The following is a 26,200-nucleotide window of genomic DNA, read 5'->3' on the forward strand; positions in this document are numbered from 1 at the left end:
ATGTGCTGTGAAAATAATTTTGTAATAATAAAAATCATTTAAAACTCAAAATCAAATTTACATATTTTGTAATAAATGGGTTAAAAATATATAAATTTATTTTGTCCTTAAATTAAAGAATACTAATTGTCAATCAACGATTTGTATGTAATATAATATGTATATACATCGTGCATACTTACACGTTTATAAAAGTAGACACAAATGTTATAAATTTTTTTTTTCTTAAAAAAAATTAATAAGTCTTAAATGATAATTAATCACAGTTGTTATTTAAAAAAAAATCACTACAAATTGACGTGTGTTTTGATATTAAAAATACAAAAGTACTATATATGTATGTATATGTATGTTATATTGATCGCAGTTATTTCATCGAGCTCATTTAGCTCATTTCATTTTATTTCATCGAGCTCATTTCATTTTAGAGAGTTTTTAATTAATATTATGTATCACGCTGTATATATTAACATTATAATAATATAATACTATGATTACTAACAAAATTAAATTAAAATTGTAAAATAGAAAATTATCAGTAGAACAGTAGCTATTAAAATAGATATAATATATATTGTGAACATAATTTAGTAATATTAAAAAGCATTTAAAAATCAAAAATATATCACTATATGAATGTCGTTCAGAGTTTTGAATAATCTTTCATAAACCGAGAACTTTGTATGTTTTTAGCAGTCGGTGTAAACTTCAAAATCTGAAAGCGTCAAAGCACAAAGGTGTGTCCCCTGGAGCCATAATTTTGCATTAAAACGACGCATACTGTGTGTGTGTGTGTGAGTGGGGGTGGGTGGTGGGATTTGAGTAATTCTGGATGATGTGTCGGTTATAAAGGGGAAAAGTTACAACCTGAAAGCGCTCGTCGTTGGTGAATGTCAACATTCCTGATGATAAAATATGCCAGTCTCTCTTCCTGACCCATGATATTTGCTGCAAAGGAAAAAAAATATGTGCGTATATTAATAACACATTCATTCGTATTTTTAAATAAATTATAAGAGTATATATTATAATCATATTTTAATAAGGGTAGGATGAAATTAAAATAAATTGAATGTATAATATAATACATGTTACAGAGGCGTATTTGAAATGTGAATTATTTTTCAATTTCAGATGGTCATATTTGTTACAGCAAATATATTTATTGCGGTAGTATTGTAATAATTTATTTTTTCAATTCCCATGCGTTGACAATTGACTCGCTAGGAAATATTATTAAAAGACTCATTTTAAAACCGTTTATGAAATATTTACATATATTATCTATTTTTATATTATTTTATTTTATTTTTACATAGATATATGTATATATAATCCAGCAGCATAGCTCGGTCGTTAAGCTTCTGCTTAACACCGAGAGGCGCCGGGTTTGATCCCATGAGCTGACTTCGATTGGATAACAATTTTTCTGAGTACATCTGTAGTGCAGACTTGGATATTGTGCTCCAGGTCGATCATTTCCTATCATAGTTTGCCAATTTTCTCTGATTTCATCCTTAAGCTTCTGCTTAGCGTCAAGAAGGTGCCGGGTTCAATCCCTGAATGAAAATGAATTTTTCAGAGTATGCTCTTGGTCAGACCTGGATTTGTGACTCCAGGTTGATCGTTTCTTATCATAGTTTGCCAATTTTCTCTGATTTCATTGTTGAAACGGTCCCCGGAAAAAAAATTGGCTAAAAATCCTTCCTACCTACTATGTCACCACTATTTGAAGTATGATTAATGTACAATAAAATTTATGTACAGTTCATAGATGTCTCGTTAATTTGCGAGTTTTTCAGTGTCTCGTAATTCAACGACTTGTAATAAAAATGCTGCATTGTATTTGTCATTGTAATTTGTAATTGGCCAGGAAGGCGCTTTGGGGTTTACCTGTAAGGCCTTCCTGGTATATATGTTTGTAAAAAAAATTCAAAATAAAATAAAATACCAGGAAGGCATGACAGGAAGACCCCAATGCGCCTTCCTAGACAATTAATTACAAACAATGCAGCATTTTATTATCACATAAATTACTGTATTTCCAGTAGCTGAAGAACACAAAATAACAATTAATTACAGAATAAATCCATTGAGACATCTATGTATTTAAATTTTTCTACATAAGTTTTACAAATTATACACACAATAAATACAGAAGATTTGTAACAACAGGAAAGATGATTTTTTGCCAATTTTGAGGAACCGTATCAACAATGATCAAATAAAATTCGCAAATTCTGATAAGAAACGATCGATTTTGAGTCACAAATACGCCCAAATCTAACCAGCAGTATGTCGGATCGAACCCACTGATCACTTGGTGCTAAACATACACGGTACCATTAATCCATACTGCTAGCTATATTACAGTGAAAGCATATTTCAAGTGAAAATATATTTTCACTATTGAAAATATATTTTCACTATTGGAAATATATTTTCACTAGTGAAAATATATTTTCACTAATTCAAGCAGTGAAAATGTATCAAACAATGAATTAACAACGCTTAACTCTATAAATTTAACCCTAACAACCCAATCTTAAATGAACAGGGCCAACCCTTACTTAACCTAACCTATCCTAACCCTTAAATAATACCAACCCTAATAATCTAATCTTAAAATGAATTAAGCCAACCCTGAAAATGTAACTGGTTATTATTTCACTGATATGTCAGTGAAAATATATTTTCACTTGAAATATAATTTCACTGTGACATATTATAAAAACATGATAAATTCCAATTGAAATTTGTGTCTTGTATGTCAGTTTTAAATAACACATTTAAATTTATCACAAATATAGAATAATTTTTGCCAGTGCAAATATCATTTAAGAACATTAAAAATGTCATTTGTCGATATAAAATATGCATATATGTATGTATGTACTTTCAGATTAGGTTAGATTATCGGTATCGACAAATACTCCATACAAGTACTGACCATGAATACTGAAAATTACTTAAAAAATAGTTTCAAATTCATGAAAATACTGACTAGTTCATATAAATACTGACCATTTTATATTAATAATAACAATTCAATACGAATACTGAGCATTCAACTAAAATATTTATCATTCAATATAATATATGTATGTATGTACTAACCATTGAATACATATACTGACCATTAAATACAACCACTGAGCATTCAATATGCATCCATACAATACTGTACTGAAATTTTTTATTTATGTTGACAATTTTCACCTTTGTATGTATATGTGAACCGTTTATTTTAAAATTACATTATTTTTCTAATATATGTATGTATGTGTATGAATATTATGATTAAAATTTGATTTAAAAACTATAGGGCTTAAAATTTAATATATATATATATATATATATATAACAGGTTTGAAAGATATAACAGGTTTGAAATACCGTTTTTAATCATCTGAAAGTACCGAATGTATGAAAATAACAGACGCGAACGCGATTACAAATAATAAAAACGCCTCGCGTATACAATTTTTGCTTTAAAAGCTCAACGCGTATTTTCAAAATAAAATAAAGTAGAAAATCCCCCCCCCCCCCCGGAAAATTACTCCAAATAATATGAAAAATATTAAGTGCGCCCTCATCACTAAGAATGAAAATATATTAGCGGGCGTTCGTTCAGTCGGCTACCGGGAAATGCCCTTTTTCCGAAATTAAAATAAAAACCCGCATTTAAAAAAATACCCTCATTCTTTATAGGCACTGGAAACGCCGAAACTGAAGGGAAAAGACGGGGAGGGGTTGATGAAAAAAAAGTTAAAAAAAAAATACACATTGTACCAACCCTAAAGCGTTGAATTTCACCGAGCTTGCAGCGAAAATATTTTCACGAAGCGTTTTGTTCGGTTCCGCGGATACGAAAAAAATATATATGTATGTATTTTGCGTAGAATTTTCGCGCTTTTAGCGACCATTTACGCGGGCGAATCGCGTGAAAAAAGTATTGCAAAAAATAAAATAATTGTTTTTTGAGCGCGCGTGTTGAACTTTTACGCGAGCCGCCCCTGGTTTTAAAAGTGGGACGTAATAAATTCGAGCTGAACATTGTTCGAATAATCTTTTACGCTCAAGCGATCAGAAATATATATTTATGAAAATTTACGAGGCACGCCACTGATCTATGGTTATCGTTTTTTTGTATTTTTTTACTGTAGGATTTTCGTGAAACGTATGTGTATTTTATTTAGTATTTATTTACACGTACTTCTAATGATATTTATTCTAATACGTACGTAAAATATAATACCTAAAATGTAGATTTAGTAAACATACATATTTCAAACTTAAATATATATGTATTATAGTGCTAATTAATCATCGTTTTATGTAAAACCTTATTTAGTAGGCCTTGAAAATTAACTTTTTGTTTTCTTGTGAAGGACAAGCCTCTTTAGGGAAGTCTATTTGTTTTAATTTTTAAATGCGTAAAACTTTTTTAAATATATCTCAACACATTATTATTGTTTTTGTTGAATAATCGCTATAACTTTGGGTAGAAATATATATTTTTTTGATATTTATTCTATTTTCCTAAAATAAAATAATAAGAATATGAAATATTCGTCATTAAGAGACTTAAAATTATTGGAATGTTGAAAACATAAACTAAATAAAAATCGAGATCTCTTCTAAATAATACTAACATATGTATGTGCATATCATATCATATATATATAAAGACGGTAATCTGTGTGTGTGTGTCCTAACTATCGCCGAACATAACGAATGAATCGATAAAAATCGATAAATTCATTTTTCGACGAGACGAATTTGTCGCGACTCGAACCGATCACCCCAAATAGCCTAAATATAGGTCTAATTTGAGCTAATGGTCACGTACATCACGCCAAATCCAATTCTTCATTTCGCCTTTTTTTTAAAACATTAATCGAAATATTCCTTCTCACCATATAAAAATACGGAATTTTAATAATTTCATTTAGCGAGGTTTTGAACCATTTTTTTATATATTTATTTTTATCTAAATTTAAATTTAAATTTAAATTATTTATATTTTGACGATATTCGAGAAAAAAATTGATTTAATTCACCGCGGGCGCCGGGAATCGAACCTTGGACCCTCCGATCCAAACGAAATGTTCTCACGAGCCCGCGCCGAACGCCATATCCTCATATGTATATGCACGTAATTTGTTATGTGTAATAATAATACGAGGTCGATGACCGTTTGTGTATAATCGGAAAATATTACATTTTGTTAACTTTAATTAACATTTTGCTAACGTTAACTTTAAGAATTGAAAATTATTACAAATAAAGAATTGAAAACTATCTATGAGAGTCTACGAAAATAACGGTTCCGGTTCCAGATTTTTTTTTAGTTTTATATGAGTATATAATAATTTTATACCCATGCGATGATATTTCATCGAGCTATTCACTAGTGTACATATAATGGGCATAAATACACATTAAATATAATATTTTTTTATATATACATACATATATGTATATGTTTAGTTTACTGGATTGGATTAAGAAAAATTATAATTTTTATGACTTATTTATGAATTTTATGAATCTTTGGGTATTGTTGAGTTATTAATTTTGTACTTTTACAACACGATATGTATGCATATACATATATATGTATTTTAATAATGGAAATACATGTTTCTTTATGCATTTATTAATTGTGATGTATAAAAACATACCGATGCGGTGCAAACGATCGAAAAGCGCCAGACAGACTGAACCACAGATTAAATGTACGTGTACCTTATGCGTGCGCACTGCTCGCACTTACACTAAGTGAAATCTACCCGAAGTCCCGACATACCTACCCTGTATACGTTCTGTGCTTCTGATACTTAAGTTCCGAATTTTTCCTTATTAAATTATTAAAAACTCGCCAGAAAGATCCAACTCAATTTTATTAATTACCATTTTAATAATTGCATCTGTGCACATAGAAAGGTTACTCGTCATCTGATGTGCAATTTTTCATTCGTGAAGTCGAGAATTGCGTTTAAAGCAGCCGTCCAGTTAATCTGTGGTTCAATCTGTCTGGCGCTTTTCGATCGTTTGCACCAAACCCATATGTATATGTACATTAACACAAACATACATATTAAATGACTATTGGAAATTTATACTAGGAATTAAGGAATTCAATTTTTCGTCTTTTATTGTTAAATATTTAAACATTTAGTATTTAAATAGAAACTTCCTTGAATTTAAGCCCTAAAACTGAAGGCATTATTGTTAAAACAAGTTAAGATCAATAGACCCCTTATAATATCGTAATATTTGATTACAAATAATTTCAATACCGTCATCTCCATTATTGTGGTTTTTGCTTCCAATAACTTTATATTATGCAACACAATATTACGTATAAATATTTACGATACGGTTACTTCTATTGAATATTTTACACGATACATATTGTAACCAAAAATTTGGCAAGTTTAAGTTAAAGTTTTGTAGATTGAATTTGTTAACATAATATTGTATACATATGTAGATAAATTTACTCACTCCACGATCGGCTTTGTGTCTGACAGGACAATGTAGAAACGCGTTCGATCCAAGTTGGACAGTCACATTCGATATCGTGTTGTTTTCCAAAACAGGTTCCAACTTTTGATACTCTTCGAAACCATTGTACCAAAGCGCTTGCCAATCATTGTCGCTTTTGATCGTATCATCTGAAACAAATGCATAAATCAACGGTGAGAACTCAAACTCAATATTAACAAGTATAACTATCAACATAAAATTATTCTTTAGGTCATCGACTTTAGCGATTCTTTAATTCATATTATGTATTAGATGTATTATGAGCATTTATAAGAATTATAAATAGGTTTTTGAGCTCTTTTTCCTATTATGCTGTACATTAACATTAGAATAATATAATATTATGATTACTATAAAAATTAAATTAAAATTGTAAAATAGAAAATGATTAGTAGATCAATAGCTATGAAAATAGATATAAGATATATTGTAAACATAATTTAGTAATAATAAAAAGCATTTAAAAATCAAAATAAAATCTACATAAAATAATTTTGAATGTTTAGCTTCTTAATTTGGTAAATGGTTGAAAACAGCCATTTTATTGGTTGCACTTATAAATATTTAAAAAATACATATACATATGTATATAAAAATCTAAAAAATAAATGTATACCTATGCTTATTCAACATATTTTTTCAAATTAAAAAAAATATGTTGAATATTTTTTTAGTTGGTTTTAGCTTTTAAATCAAATAGTCAGAAACAGTATAATATGTTGTATGGTATCGATCAATCGGTATATGTAAATATGTGCATACAATATGGTATCCGGACATGTACCCCCTGGAAACATACCCCCCGGACACAAACCACCTGGACATAAACCCCCCGAGAAAATAACCCCCGCCATGGATAATTTTTTTTTTAAATCGTAATAAATAATTGTTAACACTGTTCGACACGAAAAATGGTTAAGAGACGAGATATGACTTTTTTTATACATAGATCTATGCCCAGTAAACACGAATCTGGTAATAAAGAATGTTGATTGGCTCGAGATCCGGAGATTAATATTTTTAAATCGCGCAATTTTTCTATATCTTGGTGTTGTTCAGTCGATGTCACAAAATCTGTCAATTTCCTGTTCAAAATGAATATTGGTATCTATAGTCGGGTATTTTATCTTTCATTTGTAGTACTTTTCAGCTTTCAAATCTGACTACACTATCCCAATAAACATATTTCAATAGAAAATACTCAATATAAAATAGCATTAACAGTGGGAAAAAATCCCAAGTGAAAATACGTACTTTTGACTTTTGATTTGAACTGGACGACTACTTAAAAGCAGAAAAGTACTACAAATGAAAGATAAAATACCCGACTATAGATTCCGATATTCATTTTGAACGGGAAATTGACAGAGTTGATACTTGTCGTTAGTTTTTAATACAAAAATATTCAAAAACATGCTATAGGACTAAAACTTTTTTATGTTGATGTATAAAATGATTAATAAGATATATATTTATCATTTTATACATCAACATAACCTATTTGTATTGAGAAAAGCTGTATTTTGATTGAAAAATACTGAGGTCTTACTCGACCCCGGTTAGGGACACTCGTTCGATCTCGACGCTCCGTCCTTCAAAGGTTAAGAAAATCAAAAAAAAATCACAATTTCGGTCGGTTTTCGAACTTACTGGTCAATAATCGCTTAAGTAGAGAACTATGCTATGGTTTTATATCATTATAAATGTACATTTATAATTTTTCCGTAAAGTTCAATGGTCCTTCGAAGGGTTGTTTCGCCTCGTGCATATTATATAAAGGGACCACATTCGTCCTTTGAAGCATCCGATAATTTTAAATGTACGAACCGTCCCAAAAACTTCCTTAATCGGCGGAATAAATAAGCGAAAAAGTTAACGGCGAAGTATAAAATTCGGCGACATCGACGCCTAAAGGGTTAGCCAACCCCGTGACGGGCGAACGTCACACTTCGGAGACGACGAGCCTCGGCAAAAAGCGGTCATAATTAGTAGAAACGAGCTCCGGCTCCCTTCACTCATTAATTAGGGGTTGGGGGGTGGGTAGACGGGTGGGAGTTAACGTTAGAGAGTTAACGTCTTCGTCGCGAAGTTTAAAATCAACAAACAACAACAAACTCCCGGGCTGAAATGCTCGCGCTCTCTTGTTAATTTTTGTGACTAAGCGGTGACTGTTTATTAGTTTGTATTATTTCGTATCCTTCTGCCTGGACCGGACAATGAAGACGAGCTCATTCTTTATCGATATCGGCTGTTGACAAGCAATTAGATGCGTCTGGGCTACGCGTGGTGATTAATGGCGGATAAGTGTCGATCAATTTTACCGGACGATTGATGGGAAATATTGACGATCATCTAGTGCTGTCGATAGCTGGTATTTTTACATACCTCCTTTACGTTTCACATGGCTTTCGTGTCAGTGGTCATTTTTATCTCTTATCCGATCGTTTTCATACTTTGCCATATTGCTCATTTTGGTCATCAATACACGTTAATGTATCGTCTGCCATTACGTTGGAGATAAAATATCGTATACAACGCGTTTTAATTATTTCATTCGTACTAAAACCCCAAATTGAAACTTATACCCAATTTTCTTCGAGAAATAAGATTGCTCAATTTAACTTCTTAAATTTCTCGAGAATTCTCAAGAAATTTTGATAAATGAAAAAAATGTATATAACACAGTAAAGTATTGTTTATTCGACATTATTGGATTCAAGAATACAAATATATGTTTTCGCATTATTGGAATGTAATTTTTGTATTTAGTTTGTATTGCATTCTGCCGATTCCCACGCATTATTTCTTCTTATCGGAGAGGTTTCTATAGTCACCAAAGCAAAGATGACATCGCCAGCCGGGTAGAGTAATAGAAATAAATAGTAATGGAAAAAAGTCAGGTCAAAAATTACGGTAAATGCATTGAGATGACAATTGAGGGTAGTCAGAAGATATTGTTTGTGTATTTCTAAAGATTGACGCGTTTGCAATGTCCAGGTCAAAATGAGATAAAGATCAATTCAGAAAGTAGTCAAAATAAGATAAGAAAATAACAGATAAGGCACGTTCGAAAGTTAGAAATTTGTAAACAATTAACCAGACCCCTTATTAAAACCTTCTTAGTATGAACATTAGGTATAAACCCACCCTTTTGAATGCAGCTTTATAAAGGGCAGTAGTTGTAAACTTTTTGAAAATATTTGACAAAAAAATGTTTTTGTACATTTTTGTTTCATTTGAAAATGTTGTTGGATATGTATACCTACAATTAGCCATGGTGTTCATTTATGACGACCTGTCATGGCTCTATGGCTTATATTAAAATTAATAAATAATAAAAACACGTACATATATAATAATAATAATGGATGTATGTATGTGCGAATGCATCAAAAAGTATGGACATTTCAAAAAAAAAAATTATTATAGAATAATCAAGAGTTATTATATCGATTAAGACAGTTATTTCGATTCCGGTTCTGGTTTCAGTTTTGATTTCGAATTCCTATTTCAGTTCCGGTTCTGGATTTCTATTTCAGTTCCGGTTCTCGGTTCCTATTTCAGTTTCAGTTACGAATTCGGTTGTGACTTCAGTTACAGTTGCAATCACGATGACAATTGTTGTTTTTTGTTATACATCTAACTTTTAATGGATATATCAATTATTTTTCCGATATCACCTGTTTAAGTATCAACGGGAACAACACTAGAAATATATAAATTTGAAATTATAATCAGACATATGTGACGAATAGAAGATCGGTAGTCAATTTTTGAGGTACCGTTTCAACAATTTAATCATATAAGTTGGCAAATGAGTCGTTGTATTTGAAAGTGTGGGACATCCAATTTCCAGTTACTAGGATATGTGACTCCAAGGTCGATTACTTCCTTTCAGAGTTTGCCAATGTATGTAATTTCATTGGAAACAGTTCCAACAAATTGGTGATCCTGGACTAATTATTACAAAATTTGAGTTGAGCACCTCATAATTTTTAGATATTTAAAAATGTTGCAACAATTTTTCCATAAATGTCTCTGATGATTTTATTGTATGTCAAATGTTGACAATTAATGTCGTTGTAGTAAAAATAGGTGTAGATTGTATAATAAACAAATATAGCATAATATATTTATTTAAAGTTTGGACCATTGTAACATTACAAGAATTCCTAATGAGCCACGATGGTCAAAAATATAACAGAAAAGAAACAAAATAAAAACTAAAGAAATTAGACATGACAAAAACAAATCGTATATAGGTATACACAAATAATACATTTAACACAATCATAAAAATAATAAGCTATATATTAGCGAGTAATAATAATATTAATTATAAATTATAAATAACAACAAAGATGGGAATGTCTTATAAAAGAAAAAAGAGAAAGAAAAATAAATATAAACATATGTACATATGTATATACACAGACAAAAATACATTTATACATAATCATAAAAAAACAATAGCAATTAATAATAGCAGATAACGTAAAAATATAAAATATAACATAAGGAATGTCTTACACCTATAGCCAGTTCCAATAAATAAGAACCAACTGTAAATACAAAACATCTCTGTGAGGCCCAAATGGAAAAGAGTAAATCAAAATTCCACTAATAAATCACAATCAATCATGAAAGCAATGATGAGCGCAGACTATCAGACGAATAGGTTAGAATAATATCCGACAATTCACGCTCACTATATGAATTACATGAATTATTCCATTTGTTATACTTTAAACAATTACTAAATTTTAAACGTTGCTCTAAAATTATATACATATATGTAGAAAGAGAAATAAATTTTCTGGTGCAAATAATGACATAATTATTTGAGAAGCATCCAATTATTTCAATTTTAAATCATATTATATAGCATCCATATGGGGAAATTTTAGTCGCATTGAAATAAAATACCGTTTCAATACTTTCAACATTTTTTATAGTAGATATGTCTAATAGGATACGACGAACAGATAAGTCCATAATTTATAATCGTACTCAAAATCAGATTATATACTGCTTGAATTATTTGAAATCCTTCCACTGCTTTGAGCATACAATGCGGCACTGATTGTAAATTAAATTCGAAATTTTCGCAAGTTTCGGCGATTCATCAAGTTTTCTATCACCATAATAAACGTGTCTTGCGAATGAAATGCTAATATTCCACTGTCACGCTAACTAATAAAATTATTACAAAAAAATATACATATAAATTTAATATCACGAAATAAATTTGATATGTAAGTATTTATATTCGATTTGTTTCGTCTGGGTAATGAATATTCAAGATAGGTATATTTCTAGCTATATGTATTTGTGTGAAGGTCTACTTGTGATATTTTAAAAATGGCAAATATTATTATATTCGTTTAATATTTTTACTTGAATACAAATTATTTAATTTAAAATCGCTTAGCGGGTGAAACCTTGACCGTTAACGTAACGATGACGTGACTTTTAATTCTAGTGTATTAATTAATTAATAATTTTTTTGTTCATTAAAAATACGTCAAAAATTTCAAGTTTGTTTTTTCTCTGTACATTATTTAAATTGAGGCCATTTTTTGCGTTTATGATAAAATACAAATTGTACTGAATATTCATATGAAATTGATGGGTATAATTTTCAAAACTTTCAATTAGTTAAAATGTTCATTCCTAATTACAAGAATATTTAATCATATTTAAAACTTTATAACAAAATTTTTTTTAATGAAAATTATACATATCAGATGAATTTTGATGGTGACAATTTTTAGTAAAATGTACATTTATTTAGTGAATACTTATATATATTAAACTTTGGTATTAATTATATGATCAGTAATAATTTTTAATATCTAACCTAACCCAGTCTTACTTTATACATATGTATATAATAAAATATACATGTGCTTTCATAAAAATACCATCCAATTTCGTATTATATATTTTATATATAATTTCGAAAGAGACTTTGTAAGGTTTAATGTATGTATGTATGTATGTAAGGTTTGGGTGGTAGAATTTGTGACGTTAAATTTAATAAAATAGCAAATGAATACATTCAAATAAATATTAATAAAATAAAACTATTCAGATAAATTTAATAAAATGTTTACTATTAGATTAGCCATGTTTAAGCTGTTTATATTATAAATACCGAGCGAATCCGGGTAAAACCACTAGTTTACTATATAATAAATAATAATTATTTAATTGAATTTCCTATTATGCATTTCCTTTCATAAAAATACTATTATTTAAAAAAAATGATGGTTATAATTTTTAATAAAATGTACTTGTTATACTTTGTATGATAAGTAATAATTTTTAATATATAACCATACCCAATCTTATCTTATACATATGTACATTATAAAATATACATTTAATTTTATACAAAACACTAACCAATTCCGTATTATATAACTATCAGATGTCTTATAAAAAGCTCTCAAATCACAAATAATAATTATTTAGTCATAAAAATATCTATGAAAAACCACTTGAATAAACATTGGATAACAAAAGACCTATGTAATACATTGATAAGAATGGAAATTCATAATTATTATATATAAAGGTTTATGGAATTGAAAAGCTTTGTCTGTTGACGTATTGTTATTGTTATTCTTCCATCACAGATTTTGTTTTCAAAGCGCGTATTATTGCTTTTCATTGTATAATGAAAATTTAATGAAGTTTCTTAAAAAAATTAATAAGGTCTCGTCATATTTTTCCGTCCGAATTTTTTTTAATTATATTCATTTCACGCAAACCGAACGCTTTCTTAGCAAAATTACAAAAGCGCTAAATATACATATAACCTTAATAAATAACTAAAAATTTTAACTACACGCAAAAGCTTTCATTGCAATATTTTGTATCAAAATCATGTCCAGCTATATTACTATGTACTATGTACATACAAGTAAAATAGCCTGAAGGATCACGTGAGGGTTACAATACACATTAATACCATACATACATAACTATCCTATACAGTATAGAGATTGTCGATATCAGACCGGTTCGACTAACGACCCAGTTAAACTTGCCAGTCCATTAAGTGTCCTTGTAGCAATAATATTACGTATCCGAGGTAGGGGGTTGGTTCGCATTAAGGGAAACGTTTCTGCGAAGCTTTTATCAAAGGATCAACTATGGCTCCCGGTCTCTCATTGTTGCCGAGTTTAAATTCTAAACGAGACAGGATTTTGCCGTGTAACATCCTAGACCTCGCTTCGTCTCCCTTCCCGACGAAGAATGGTAGGATTTTGCTTGATATTTTAAAGGCTAAATAAATATCCACAGGGATTTCGGTCTCAGGCTGTACGTAGTACATACGTATTTTGAGCGGTGAACGCCGCACGTCTCGATTGAGACGAGTGTAACTCAGTCGATTGCAGACGGATTTATTTGAAATTTTTCCATAATTTAGACTATATGATCTAGTTTTGTTTTTGATAAAACACTGTTTTGTTATTGTTATTGCACTTACCGGGAGCGATGGTTGATGGTGAGAGCAGCGCGGGCGGCAGCCACAGCAGCAGGATCGCTGCGAGGAACATGCCGCCCTCTCCTCGAAATGCTACAGGACTTGCCTGTCACCTGTTGGACAAAAATTAAATTTATTTAATACATTTGTATGTCACAATTTTACTAATCCTATTCAACTGAACAGAACCAATATCTCCTTTAAAATAAAATTGGTATACCATCTCGTGTTACTCTAACTTATAGGTCCTCAATAATTTAAGAGGTCTAGCTTTCTTTTGAGTTTAATATTTTTTAATGCTCCTACCTATAATAGTTTGAGGAAAAAATAAGAGATTTGTCGATGACGGATGAAAATCGCTTCCAATCACAACATTAAAAATGTTATGAGCTTTTGGAAGGAGTTGAATAGTCCGACTAAATCCAGAATAACAAGATAAGATATGGGAAACGCAATGAGATATAAATTTACCCTCTCACAGATATATGGATATGAAAATGTATTCGCCATTTCATAACTCGTCCAAAAATTATCTTTAGTATGTTTGTATTAAACTTGAGATTGCTTTTGTAACTATGAAACTTTCTTGTGATTAAGTTTCAGTGTCAATATTTCATTTACGTTAGATAGATCTATATATCATCCAATCTCGGATGTGTATTACATCTTTAAATCAAACTTGAATATTTTCGGAAAACTGTTTGAAAAGCATAATACTTAAAAAAATCGAAATCTTGTACTTCAAGGCTGTCCAACTTTGGGTAGCCCGACTTTTATATGCTGACTGCAGTTTGTATAGCTTTGTTGTAATTAAATATCAATAGTGACCATATTTATTTATTAATATTGAAAATTGAGAGCCTTGACATTTAAAATAGTAGTCTAGCCTATCTATAACATATAGTTATTTTATTTTACATTGTTATGTTAGTATTATATTAATCAGTGGTATAAAAATTCTATAGCCTAAATTCTAAAAATTTATATTATGCCATTTATAAACTATTGAAAGTATGTAGATTTAATTGCTTTCCATATCAAGCAATTCGATGAATATTTAAACGTGGAAATTTTCATTTTCTACCCTAACATAAGCTGTAACAAATGTTCTCATATAGCTTTTTATTCATATTTTCATTTTTATATTATAATATTATTTTAATAATTTTACATTGCATTCCTTCGTACTATATAATATCATTATATTGTAAATAGGCTTTCGAGCTCTTTTTCCTATTATACTGTAAATTAACATTAGAATAATATAATACTATAATTACTAACAAAATTAAATTAAAATTGTAAAATATAAAAAATGATCAGTAGATCAGTAGCTATTAAAATAGATATAAGATGTATTGTGAACATAATTTAGTAATAATAAAGAGCATTTAAAAATCAAATATTATATAATATCATAGAGAATATTTTCCTGTACTATTTTTTCCTTACCACTGAAAGTTAGTTTTGAAACATAAAAATACAGTTCTAATGTTACAAATATTTATAAATGGTTTATATCGTATCTATATCGTATATCATTGACGATAGATTGATTTTTTTATAATGATAATTTTTCCAATAAATGATTATAAATTTAATTTTTCTGTGCTCGCGTTCAGGAATAAGACTACACATTATACAAAATTAATTTATTTCGCTTTAAAAATCTACAGTTTACAACTTGGGCTACAAAATTGAATACACTATTTTACTGCACCCTATCTAGGACTATGTATAGATTGGCTTCGGAAGAGCTCTGAATCTGAGATCTTACGGCTCGCATACAAAGCGCCCAGGCAACGCTGGGTAAGCGGGGTTATCTGTTATATACACGTGTTTGTGTAAATCTGCAATTCTACAGTTTCTGATTAAATATCTCAAAGTGGTGATAATACCGCGAGAGACTCGGGTTCATAGGGCTTTCATAGGAAACCTGAGTGAATATGTTTTTCTGAAACGGGAAAAAAACCTCTTGATAGTAATATTCGGAATTATGATTTGGGATACGCGAAAGTTTGAAGCGCCATTGTGTAGTCAAAGAAATTTGTTCGTTGGTAACTGTGTTACCAGTTGGTTTATGACGAAACGGCGTTGAACAGACGTTAGTAAAGCTCCAACCATCCCTTGAAACGGAAGCGGGAACGGGAACGGGAACTTACTCTGGCATTGCAACGAATGCTGGTTTCAGCTAGTGCTAAATATATCTAATTTATAACTCGAAGAATACCCGCCTATACTATACCCGCTTTAAAGGTCAAGGAATTCGACCCTTAAAGCCCTCAACATGAGGCCACCCCCCCCCCAACGAATACAGTATAAGAGACCCTTTCATCGGAGAACGAGACGGTTGTTCATGAATATCGCACATCACTGTTCTTATAAATAAAAAAACCACACTGTTCATAACCAAGTACAAAATAAACAACAACGCATGAACACATACAGCGCGCATGCGTTGAAACAATGCCTGAAATGTGGACGCACACCTCAAGTAAACATAATAACCGTCTATAACAAGTTACGCCAGCTAGTAAGCTATGAAAATTGGAAATAATTCAGAAATAAAAAGGATTATGATTTGAATTAAATAAATTTTGCCCCAACTTGTGTAATATGGTTTTCCTAACAAAATTCAAAAATAAATAATTCTATTATATGTATGCATGTGTGTTTGTGTTGAAGTTTCGCCTTGTTCCATTGCACAGCTATGCAGTGTAAAATTCGAAACAATGCACATTTGAAAATGATGCATCGTCCCTCAACATGAAGCCACCCACCCCCCCCCCCATCAACGAATACAGTCTAAGAGACCCTTTCGTCGGAGAACGAGACGGTTGTTCATGAATATCGCACAAGAACAACCACACATCACTGTTCTAATAAAAAAAATTCGGGTGTGACCAACCCATGACTTAATCTATGTATTTGAGGAATATAAGAAGGTTAAAACACAAAATTCGATATTGAACTAATAACTATGATAGCGATACAAATTGAGTGCAAATATATGAAAATATTGGACAAGAAAAAAATTCTACTTCCGGCTGTCGGATTTTGTTCAAATTTTTTTATATTATTTGAAATCAGTATAATTATTATACACAATAAATATCAAGAGGATAAAAATAATTTAAAAGGTCAAAATAAAATAATGAAATATTGTTTTAAAAAAAAATACTACTTCCGGTTTACAAATTCTGACCAAAACGTTAGCAGCTCTAAGTTAGTACATAAAAAATAAAAATTTAAATTCTCAGCTTAATACGTTCAGGGGTGTGGACAGGATCCAGGCGACAACATTTTTGACCTTTCTAAGAGGAGAAAATCCTACTTCTGTTTTATTAAATTTAGTGATTTTTTTTTATTTTCATCACAATAATACAAAAATTATACTTGAATTTTTTCGTGAAGATCACGCACGTTTAAGGGGTCGAAAAAAATAGTGGAAGAAAAATCGAACAAGATTAAACTGCCACTTCCGGTTGAGGGATGCTTACTAAATTTTATAAATAACTTGGTATTACGCTTGAACTTCTAGATATGAAATTTAAGTTCAATAAACCAAAAGGTTTCTGAGAAAAACATAAAAAACCTCGATTCTCTAGAGTAAAAGTACTACTTCCGGTTCAGATAAAAATATTTAAAAAATACAAGGTTATAAAAATTATTATTTCTATTACATGTAAAAAAAATTTAATCCGATTAAGTTAGCGATTTGGGAGATAATCGAATTCAAAAACTTAAAAACCATTTCCGGTCAACTTAAATATTTGAAAAAAATTTACGTCGTGTCGATAAGAATTGCAGTAACCGATACTAAGTTTCGGTTCGATAGAACTAACGGTGTTCAAAAAATCTCCAAAATACACGGACACACAGCCTCACACAGACACACACAGACACACACACACATTTTTTCTAGATCATGAAAACGTGATCAGTAATCGATTCTGAGTTCGAATCAGTCAAAATCTCGAGTTCGAATTTTCGCATGATCACAAAACTTCATCTATTGTTACAACGTACATAGATAAAGTAAAAAACCACACTTCACATAACCAAGTACAAAATAAACAACAACGCATGAACACATAAAGCGCGCATGCGTTAGGAAATAATGCCTGAAATGTGCCGTGCAAATGCACGCACACCTAAAGTAAACATAATATTGGAAATAATTCAGAAGAAAAAAGGATTATGATTTAAATTAAATAAATGTTGCCCCAACTTGTGTAATATGGTTTTCCTAACAAAACCCAAAAGAAATAATTCTATTGTATGTATGTTCATGTATGTATATGTGTGTGTTTGTGTTGAAGTTTCGTCTTGTTCCGTTGCACAGCTATGCAGTGCAAAATTCGAAACAATGCACGTTTGAAAATGATGCATCGTCACACAGACATACGACGTTGACAGAGATGAATAGCTGAACGTTTTCACAAAGCGATATATATATATATATATATATATATATATATATATATATATATATATATATATATATATATATATATATATATATATATCCACAGGTACATACATACATACATATATACGTACACTCGGCGAGTGATTCCATAGCAAAATTTAATAACCTTAATTGAAATTAACCCCCCCCCCTCTCCCAGCGCGTCGACTTCCACGAAATGATAAATTACTATTCGGGATACTTTCGGATTAATTACGGCCGCGAATTTCGATTCGACCGACCTTTTGTTCGCAACTTACGACATCTGCAGATCACATCGTCATCCAAATCTGCGACAGAAGTTTCGGCGGTTTTCCTCTGGCACGCAACGCGTTACCGACCAAAGTTTCCCTTTGGGTATTGTTACGCCTATCCACACAACTATAATCACCATACTTAGTTGGAGAAGACGTTGTCGCCAGAGGCTAAAATACGCACACAATACCCCGTGGAAAATGTTTTTGTACCGGAGGAATATTCTCTGTTGTTGCAAACTTGCAAATGTACAGTCGGACTAAATGTCTATGGTGTTTTATGCGCGAGTACATGTGTTCATTTCGTATCGCGAGTGAGTCGTACTTTGTATCTGGGCATTATTACTTTTTTTTTATTTTTCAACACACACATTTCTAAACCAAAAAAATAATAAACGATTTGATGTTGAATACGGCTCTAGGACAATTACCCCCTAGACACATACCCCCAGTCAAAAACTCCCTGGACATTAATCCCCCGTGCAAATAACCACCCCCGTCAAGCATAAAAATCTAGATATACAATCTGTATATAAAGACGGAAATATGTGTGTGTGTCCTAACGCTAGCCGAACATAATGAATGAATCGATAAAAAGCCTAAACTTTGTATAAATTCGGTCGCCGAGACTTTGCCGCGGTATCGAACCCGTGACATCAAAATACCCTCTTATAGATATACCTCAACGGTCATCCATAAGAGGGTCTCAATTATTACAAATACATAATTTCAAATTATCATTACTATAATTTAATTTGATTATTAAGTGCTAATTTGAAACTGAAACATTCACTTATCGAAACACATCAAGAAACGGGAACGGGAACGGGAATTGCATGCGTTATTGTGGCATTGCAACACATGGCGGGTTCATCTAGTGTCTTACAAACAATGAAAACCATTATATTCTCAAATTGACAAATTAATATGTATCTTTTGTCATATGTAGAATATATATAATACTGCATAAAAATTACTAGGAACAATACTTCTACAAAAACATATATGTTTTGTGTTTTTTCTCACGTTGAAATCGGGTGAAAAACACCCATGTTATCGATGTCGAACTGTGATTTTAATCTAAACGTGGCGCTAAAGCGCTTACAGCATTCAAAATAGGGGAAAAAACACTACCCGCGTAAATTCAAAAGAAAATTCAATTACAGCTTACTGTTAACGATATGGGAGGTTTAAAAATAAATTATTAATATTTTCAAAGCACAGTACGGAATTGTAATCTATGATCAAAGGCACGTGTTGCCGATTATAATTTATAAAGTATTCGTTATAATATAATTTGAAGAATTTTACCCCTTTTACTGTTTCGACTAATTGATCGTTAAGTCACCCCTATACTGTCATCACGCAACAATAGAATGGTAACTGTTAAATAAATACAAATTACAATAGTTTTAATTTAAGAGTTGCTATTTACAATAGCACTATTATATTATATTTGAATTAAAGTTTGTAAATTAAAATTTATTAATACTTATATGTACATATAATTCAAATTATGAAATTAATTATTAAAAATACTTATACTGTGGTTCGTTTTTAATTAAAGTTGGTCGGTTGCTTTTAATTTAAATAGTCTGTAAATATAAATGTATTTGTCAGTTTACTTCCATTAAAAATTACTATACGACTTTACAAGTAAAAACTCATTAAAAACTTGCTATAAACTGATCATTGAATTAAAGTAGTGACCATTTTTTATACATAATTAAGGACTATTTATGTAACCAACAGTATGGCTCGGTGGTTGCGCTTATTTTAAGCACCGAGAGGTTACCGGGTTCGATCCCGTGCTAATTTTTAATGTTGCTGGTCAGAATTGGATATTTGTAACACCAAGTCGATTGTTTCCTATCAGAATTTGCCAAAATATCTGATTTCATTGTTGAAACGGTTCCTACATCAAATTGGCTAAAAACCATCCTACCCACTATGTCAACAATATATAAATTTGATTTATGTACAATATTTAAAAATTTATGTACAATTCTAAATCCATAGATGTCCATTAATTAATTAATAGTTAATTTCGTGTTAATCAGTATCTCTAAATTCAGCGATTTATGTAATAAAAATGCTGGAATGTTTGTTATTGACTTTCTTGGTATATATCTATATAAAAATAAATAATCAAATATGTAAATACTGTTATGTACCTCGCTTATCAATATAGTTCGCACAATAATCGAATTCACTTTCTCACATTCATATACATGAGTAATAAGTCTATTAAAATTCCTGATCGTCAGGAAAGTCAGATAATATAGGAGTGCCAGACTGTGCCAAAGAGATAAATAAATCATTTATATAGATCAAAATTCTATCACATTAGTCCGTCAGTTACCATCCAACTCAACCTGTAAAAGGATAGTCACAAGATAGGAATGCCAGACTTTGCCCAACCCACGAGATAAATAAATCATTTATATAGATCACGATTCGATCACATAAGTCAGTCATCACCAGAGGTAGGATAGTCACAGTGCTATCAATTGTTCCATTATTGTAAATCCTTTGTAAAAAGGGTTCGGCAAACCTTTACAATGAATTTTCAACCTTTGAACAATACGCGGCACCTTCTGGGTCCGGTGACTAGTCATCACCATCGAGTCTGCGAGAGTGGTATTCATCACCATCGAGACTCCGAGATTGGTAGTCATTAATATCGACCTCGAAAGTGACGGTCAGCAAAGCAGCAGAACAAAATGAACCAAAGTTAATTAGTGAAACAAATTTCTACGTATCTCATTTTAAATTCATCATCGTTTCATAATTAAATCTGCAGTTTTCGAATATACCTACCAATAACATAAATGTAACGTTTTTATGATAATAAGTAATTTAAATATATATAAACTGCGTTGTGGAACATGACAACACATACGTGACATTAAATACAAACCATATTTTTTCATATACAATATATATATTTCACTCGGAATACAATCCGAATAGATTTATTTTAACGTTCGAATATAAAGAGAAAAGTTGTGACAGTTTATCTTTCGCATAAACACACTTTTGTCGTTTTTCAAACAGTATCACTCTACTTTGTCGAACAAAGTGTCGTCCATTGAGATATTTTGGAACTGAGCCATATTTGTGGCGTTCGACTCGTACTTTATTGCCTTTTGTGTAACACCTGTCTAAAGAAGCCCGTGTTTACTTTTTGCACTCTCTAAATCTCACTTTTTAAAGATCGAATTGGCAACGTTTAATTTGGCACCGAAATCGCACGACATGATGCATATTAGCAAAACTTGAAATTGTATACGATTCGTATACAAATATTGGCCAAAGACGATGGTATCAATATTTCCAAGTTGGGGCTTTATCGACCCAGGTCACGCACCGACTTTAACGTCCCTCGCTGGGTTATTTTGCATATTTTTCCATGAAGGAGATATAAGGAGAGCGATTTTTATTCACTCTCTCTCTCTCTCTCCCTGTCTCACTTCTCGGGGTTTTTCTATATATAACATTCTTCGATTTCAATTAAGAGTATTAAGCTGAGGACGACGTCAAATTTTGACGTTCTAGAGAGGGTCCCAAGGCTATGGGCGATTGTTCCCAAGTCGGTCCAAATTACTTTCGGGAGGGATTTCGCTTTATTGGAGAAACTGTAAGAGCGGATTTCATAATTTATAATACTTTGATTGATTTTACGTCGCCGTGATTAATACTGGAATACCGTCTGAATATTAAGAAAATTTAATGAACGATTTTTCCCCATAACGATTTTCTAATATAATTCTCCATTATCTATGTATGTATTATACTTCTGAATCGTCACTTTGGATTTATACTTAAACATATATATTAAACGGGTCTACGTGACGAGACAGAATGTTAAATGACAGAAAACGCAAATATCGGAAGGCAAAGATCGAAAATCGAAAGATCTTAAGTCGAAAGATAAAAAAAAAATGGTGCATGGTAAACGGTACATTTGCGCGAGCAGGATACAACAGGAACAAGAGGAACATGCTTTTCCTCCCGTATTCTGCGCGCGCACATTAATACGGGAGGAAAAGCCTGTTCCTCTTGTTCCTGTTGTATCCTGCTCGCGCAAATTAAGTGAGTATGTACCGTTTACCATGCACCATTTTTTTTGATCTTTCGACTTAAGATCTTTCGATTTTCGATCTTTGCCTTCCGATATTTGCGTTTTCTGTCATTTAACATTCTGTCTCGTCACGGAGACCGATATTAAACATATATACATTTTTTTTTATACCCATATATACCAGGAATGCCAACAGGTGAACTCCAATGTGCCTACAAACGTCGATATACAATTTTTAGAATAATTTTAACAAAGCATCATAGAGACATCTGTTGATAAATTTTTGATAAACTTACATTTTCGGAGCATTTTGAATATAAATCGTCAATCAAATTGACATACATTTATGGATAAATTTGCAGTATTTTTATAAGAATCGTAAACCTTTATTTATTTATAGAAAAACAGGCCTCAGATGTAGAAATTCATAAAAATAAAGAATAAATATAACTAAATAACATCTGAGACCAATTATAGATTTCTACCCATTCCTCGTAAATTGCGAGAAATGCGTTGGTTTTCTATCTCAATATTTTTAATGCAAGCGAGATGGCAAGTAGTCCAACCGTTGTATTCTGTGAGGTGGACTACTCGAGATAGAAATATTGAGATAGGAAACCAATCCTTATAAATGTGGTGAAATAAAAAACCTGGCCAAATAAACGCATAATAACATGAGAAAAAATGTGTAAAAAAAATATATTTTTGACTTTTAAAATTCGCTTGATAATTAATTATAAGTATTTTAAAGCAATTAAATATCACAATCAATAGGAAAAACATCTGAATATTAATTCCAATACTGATGTAGAACACAAAAATACTAGATTTTGAGTTAAAGACCGCAAAAGCCAAAAAACTGTAAAAATTGCGCATTTTTTTAAACGCTCATATCTCTTAAACGAGAGCGAACCAACAAAATTCATTGTCATATTCAAATACAATGGGTTAAACTTAGTACAGATTGATTAGTCTCAACTCTGGTAACTCAAAAACGTGATTTTTTGTTCCTCAGTGTTATTATCTGTATTTTTCTGGCTGAAATAAATTAGCATTGATACTGACTTTTTTTCTAGAGATACTGTTAATTTTTTTTTAGTGTTTTTATCCTTGACGGAGGTGGGGCTATTTGCATGGGGGGGTTAATGTACAGGGGGTTTTTGACCGGGGTTATGTGTCCAAAGGGTAAGTTTCCTCGAACCGATAATATGATACATTGATAATGTGGAGTTGAAATATTAATTAGTAAAAAGATGTAATGCTTGATTTAATGATTGTTAAAATCTAAATCATTAACTGCATTGTATATCATTACTAGGACTAATAATAATTTTAAAAAACCCATGCGAGGTCCCATGAGATTTTAAATTGAAAATTCGTTTTTATACTTGTTATAGAAACTAAGTATTACATATTTACATATATTAACAAAATTAAATCAAATTTGAAAATCTTATAATGAATCATGATTTATACAGTAATATATCATTTCTATGTCCAGATATTTACATACATATGTCTCGAACACTAATGGATTATTTTCGAATTTTAAAATGTTTTACTAAATAAGCTCTCTCATTTCATCCACGTTGTTTCTTTTGTTATTATAAACTACATAGAATAATCCATCATGTCTGCTTAAGAGTGACAGTTTCAAATGGAGGATTGCTAGAAAGATAGATAAAGAGGTGAGAATGCATTCTGAAATAAAAATATTTAATATAGGATTTTCAACATATTACTTTTGGAAATTAAAAAAAAAAATCACTCCATTTCTTAGTAAAATATAAATGAAAAAAGCATCACATGCCTGAATTTCAAATTGAATGACATTTAAATATTATACATTATATACATACATATGTACATATTTATGATACATATGTGTATATTTTCTTGTTATATGAATGAAAAAATGAATATAAAAAAATCCTCATCTAATGATGGAGTTTTTAATGCAGATTCTTCATACATATATATATACATATCATATATGCATGTATTTTATGTATGTAAGTACATAGGTACATAATTTACTAACATTAAATTAAATTTTAAGACCTTTAATAAAAAATATTGTATATTAACATATGTATATGTAACATAAATATAATACAAATATTAGTCATAAATGCAATTTAGAAGAGGCTGAAAATTCCATTTGACAACATTTGAATGTCATATATGTAGTATTTTACGTTTCAAATATAATAAATAAATATCTAGTGTATTAGAAAACCTTGTAGGCTGCTTTATAAAAATCCTCATCATATAATTTTAACGAGAAAAAAATGAATTAATTTCGCCTACGCACCAGATGATTACAATATTTTTATACGTATGTGAAATTTTACTTAATTGATATAATTTGCATATCATTTTTCATGATCTCGATTTTTTTACACAAAAAATACATTTAAAAAAAATCATAATAGGCTTAAGTATTAACTAAAAATATATTCGGCATTTATTGAAGGCTTTCGACGTAGTAAATTTCGGACGTTTTACTGAAATATCCCTTCGGATTTTTGGCTCTTTGTACAAACTTTAATTTTAGTATATTTCAATGTACTTTTCGTATAATTTCGTATATTTTTTCCCCGTTAGCTCGGTGCCGAACAGTGGCACGCGAACTTTGTCAATCAGTGGCGGCACGCAATCCGTTAATTATTAATCCGAATTAATCGAACACGCGCTTTGGTCACAACACGCCGACGAGGCAAACTACTAGCTTCTTAGTATATAAGCAAGTACCAATTTTGCTTATTTGCCACCAAGTTAGAAGACACATATTGCCGTCAATTTGCACCAGACAGACTGGCTGGCGACGTGTAAATCGTACAAATGATTATTTTGCAGACATTCGCCAAATAATCGATCAGAATTTTCCAAGACTGGTTGGATACTGATCAGTTAGACAGCAATACTTTTCGATAAAATCCTAAATTTGTTTATCAGTTGTTTTCGTACGAAATTTTACTTGTTTTTCCAGAAAATCCAGCGTGCAAAAATGTTATGCTTTCGTCGCCGAACCATTTTGAAGATTCAATATAGTCAAAAGGATTGACTTAAAACTGAACTTACATTTATTATCTAGGCAAAATATATTAAATCATTAAAATCAGGCCTGTATTGAACCGGTCAATATTAAGAGTATTTTTGGTCAGTTATAAAAAATGGTAAGTAAATAAAATAAACCATCAGAACGTAGGGTTCAATAGGCTAATTGATCTTTAAATGTAATAAATGGTCAGATATACGTATGTCTGTATATTTATCGATTGCTCAGTATTTTTATTAAACGGGCAGTTAACTTCAACATTGGTTCATAGTTTGCCTTA

The 26,200-nt window shown here is 30.7% G+C and overlaps 3 protein-coding genes across 3 annotated transcripts in view; 1 reads left to right on the forward strand and 2 right to left on the reverse strand.

Moving 5' to 3' along the window:
• LOC143916828 (transmembrane and immunoglobulin domain-containing protein 1-like) overlaps nucleotides 1-14,273 on the reverse strand; it is a 33,456-nt gene extending 19,183 nt beyond the window's left edge. Inside the window, exons 1-5 of the mRNA XM_077438076.1 lie at nucleotides 14,235-14,273; nucleotides 14,054-14,163; nucleotides 6,733-6,740; nucleotides 6,514-6,683; nucleotides 868-948 (exon numbers count right to left, since the gene is read on the reverse strand). Coding sequence (XP_077294202.1) covers nucleotides 868-948; nucleotides 6,514-6,683; nucleotides 6,733-6,740; nucleotides 14,054-14,163; nucleotides 14,235-14,273 — 408 coding nt within the window. The remainder of the gene's footprint in view (nucleotides 1-867; nucleotides 949-6,513; nucleotides 6,684-6,732; nucleotides 6,741-14,053; nucleotides 14,164-14,234) is intronic.
• The window catches only part of LOC143916694 (uncharacterized), a 577,487-nt gene that overhangs the window by 252,678 nt on the left and 298,609 nt on the right, over nucleotides 1-26,200 (forward strand). The window lies entirely within an intron of this gene.
• Nucleotides 1-26,200, reverse strand: part of LOC143916695 (NHL repeat-containing protein 2) — a 501,476-nt gene that overhangs the window by 140,505 nt on the left and 334,771 nt on the right. The window lies entirely within an intron of this gene.

The sequence above is a fragment of the Arctopsyche grandis genome, chromosome 9 (genome assembly GCF_051622035.1).
Source record: "Arctopsyche grandis isolate Sample6627 chromosome 9, ASM5162203v2, whole genome shotgun sequence".
Classification (NCBI taxonomy): Eukaryota; Metazoa; Arthropoda; class Insecta; order Trichoptera; family Hydropsychidae; genus Arctopsyche; species Arctopsyche grandis.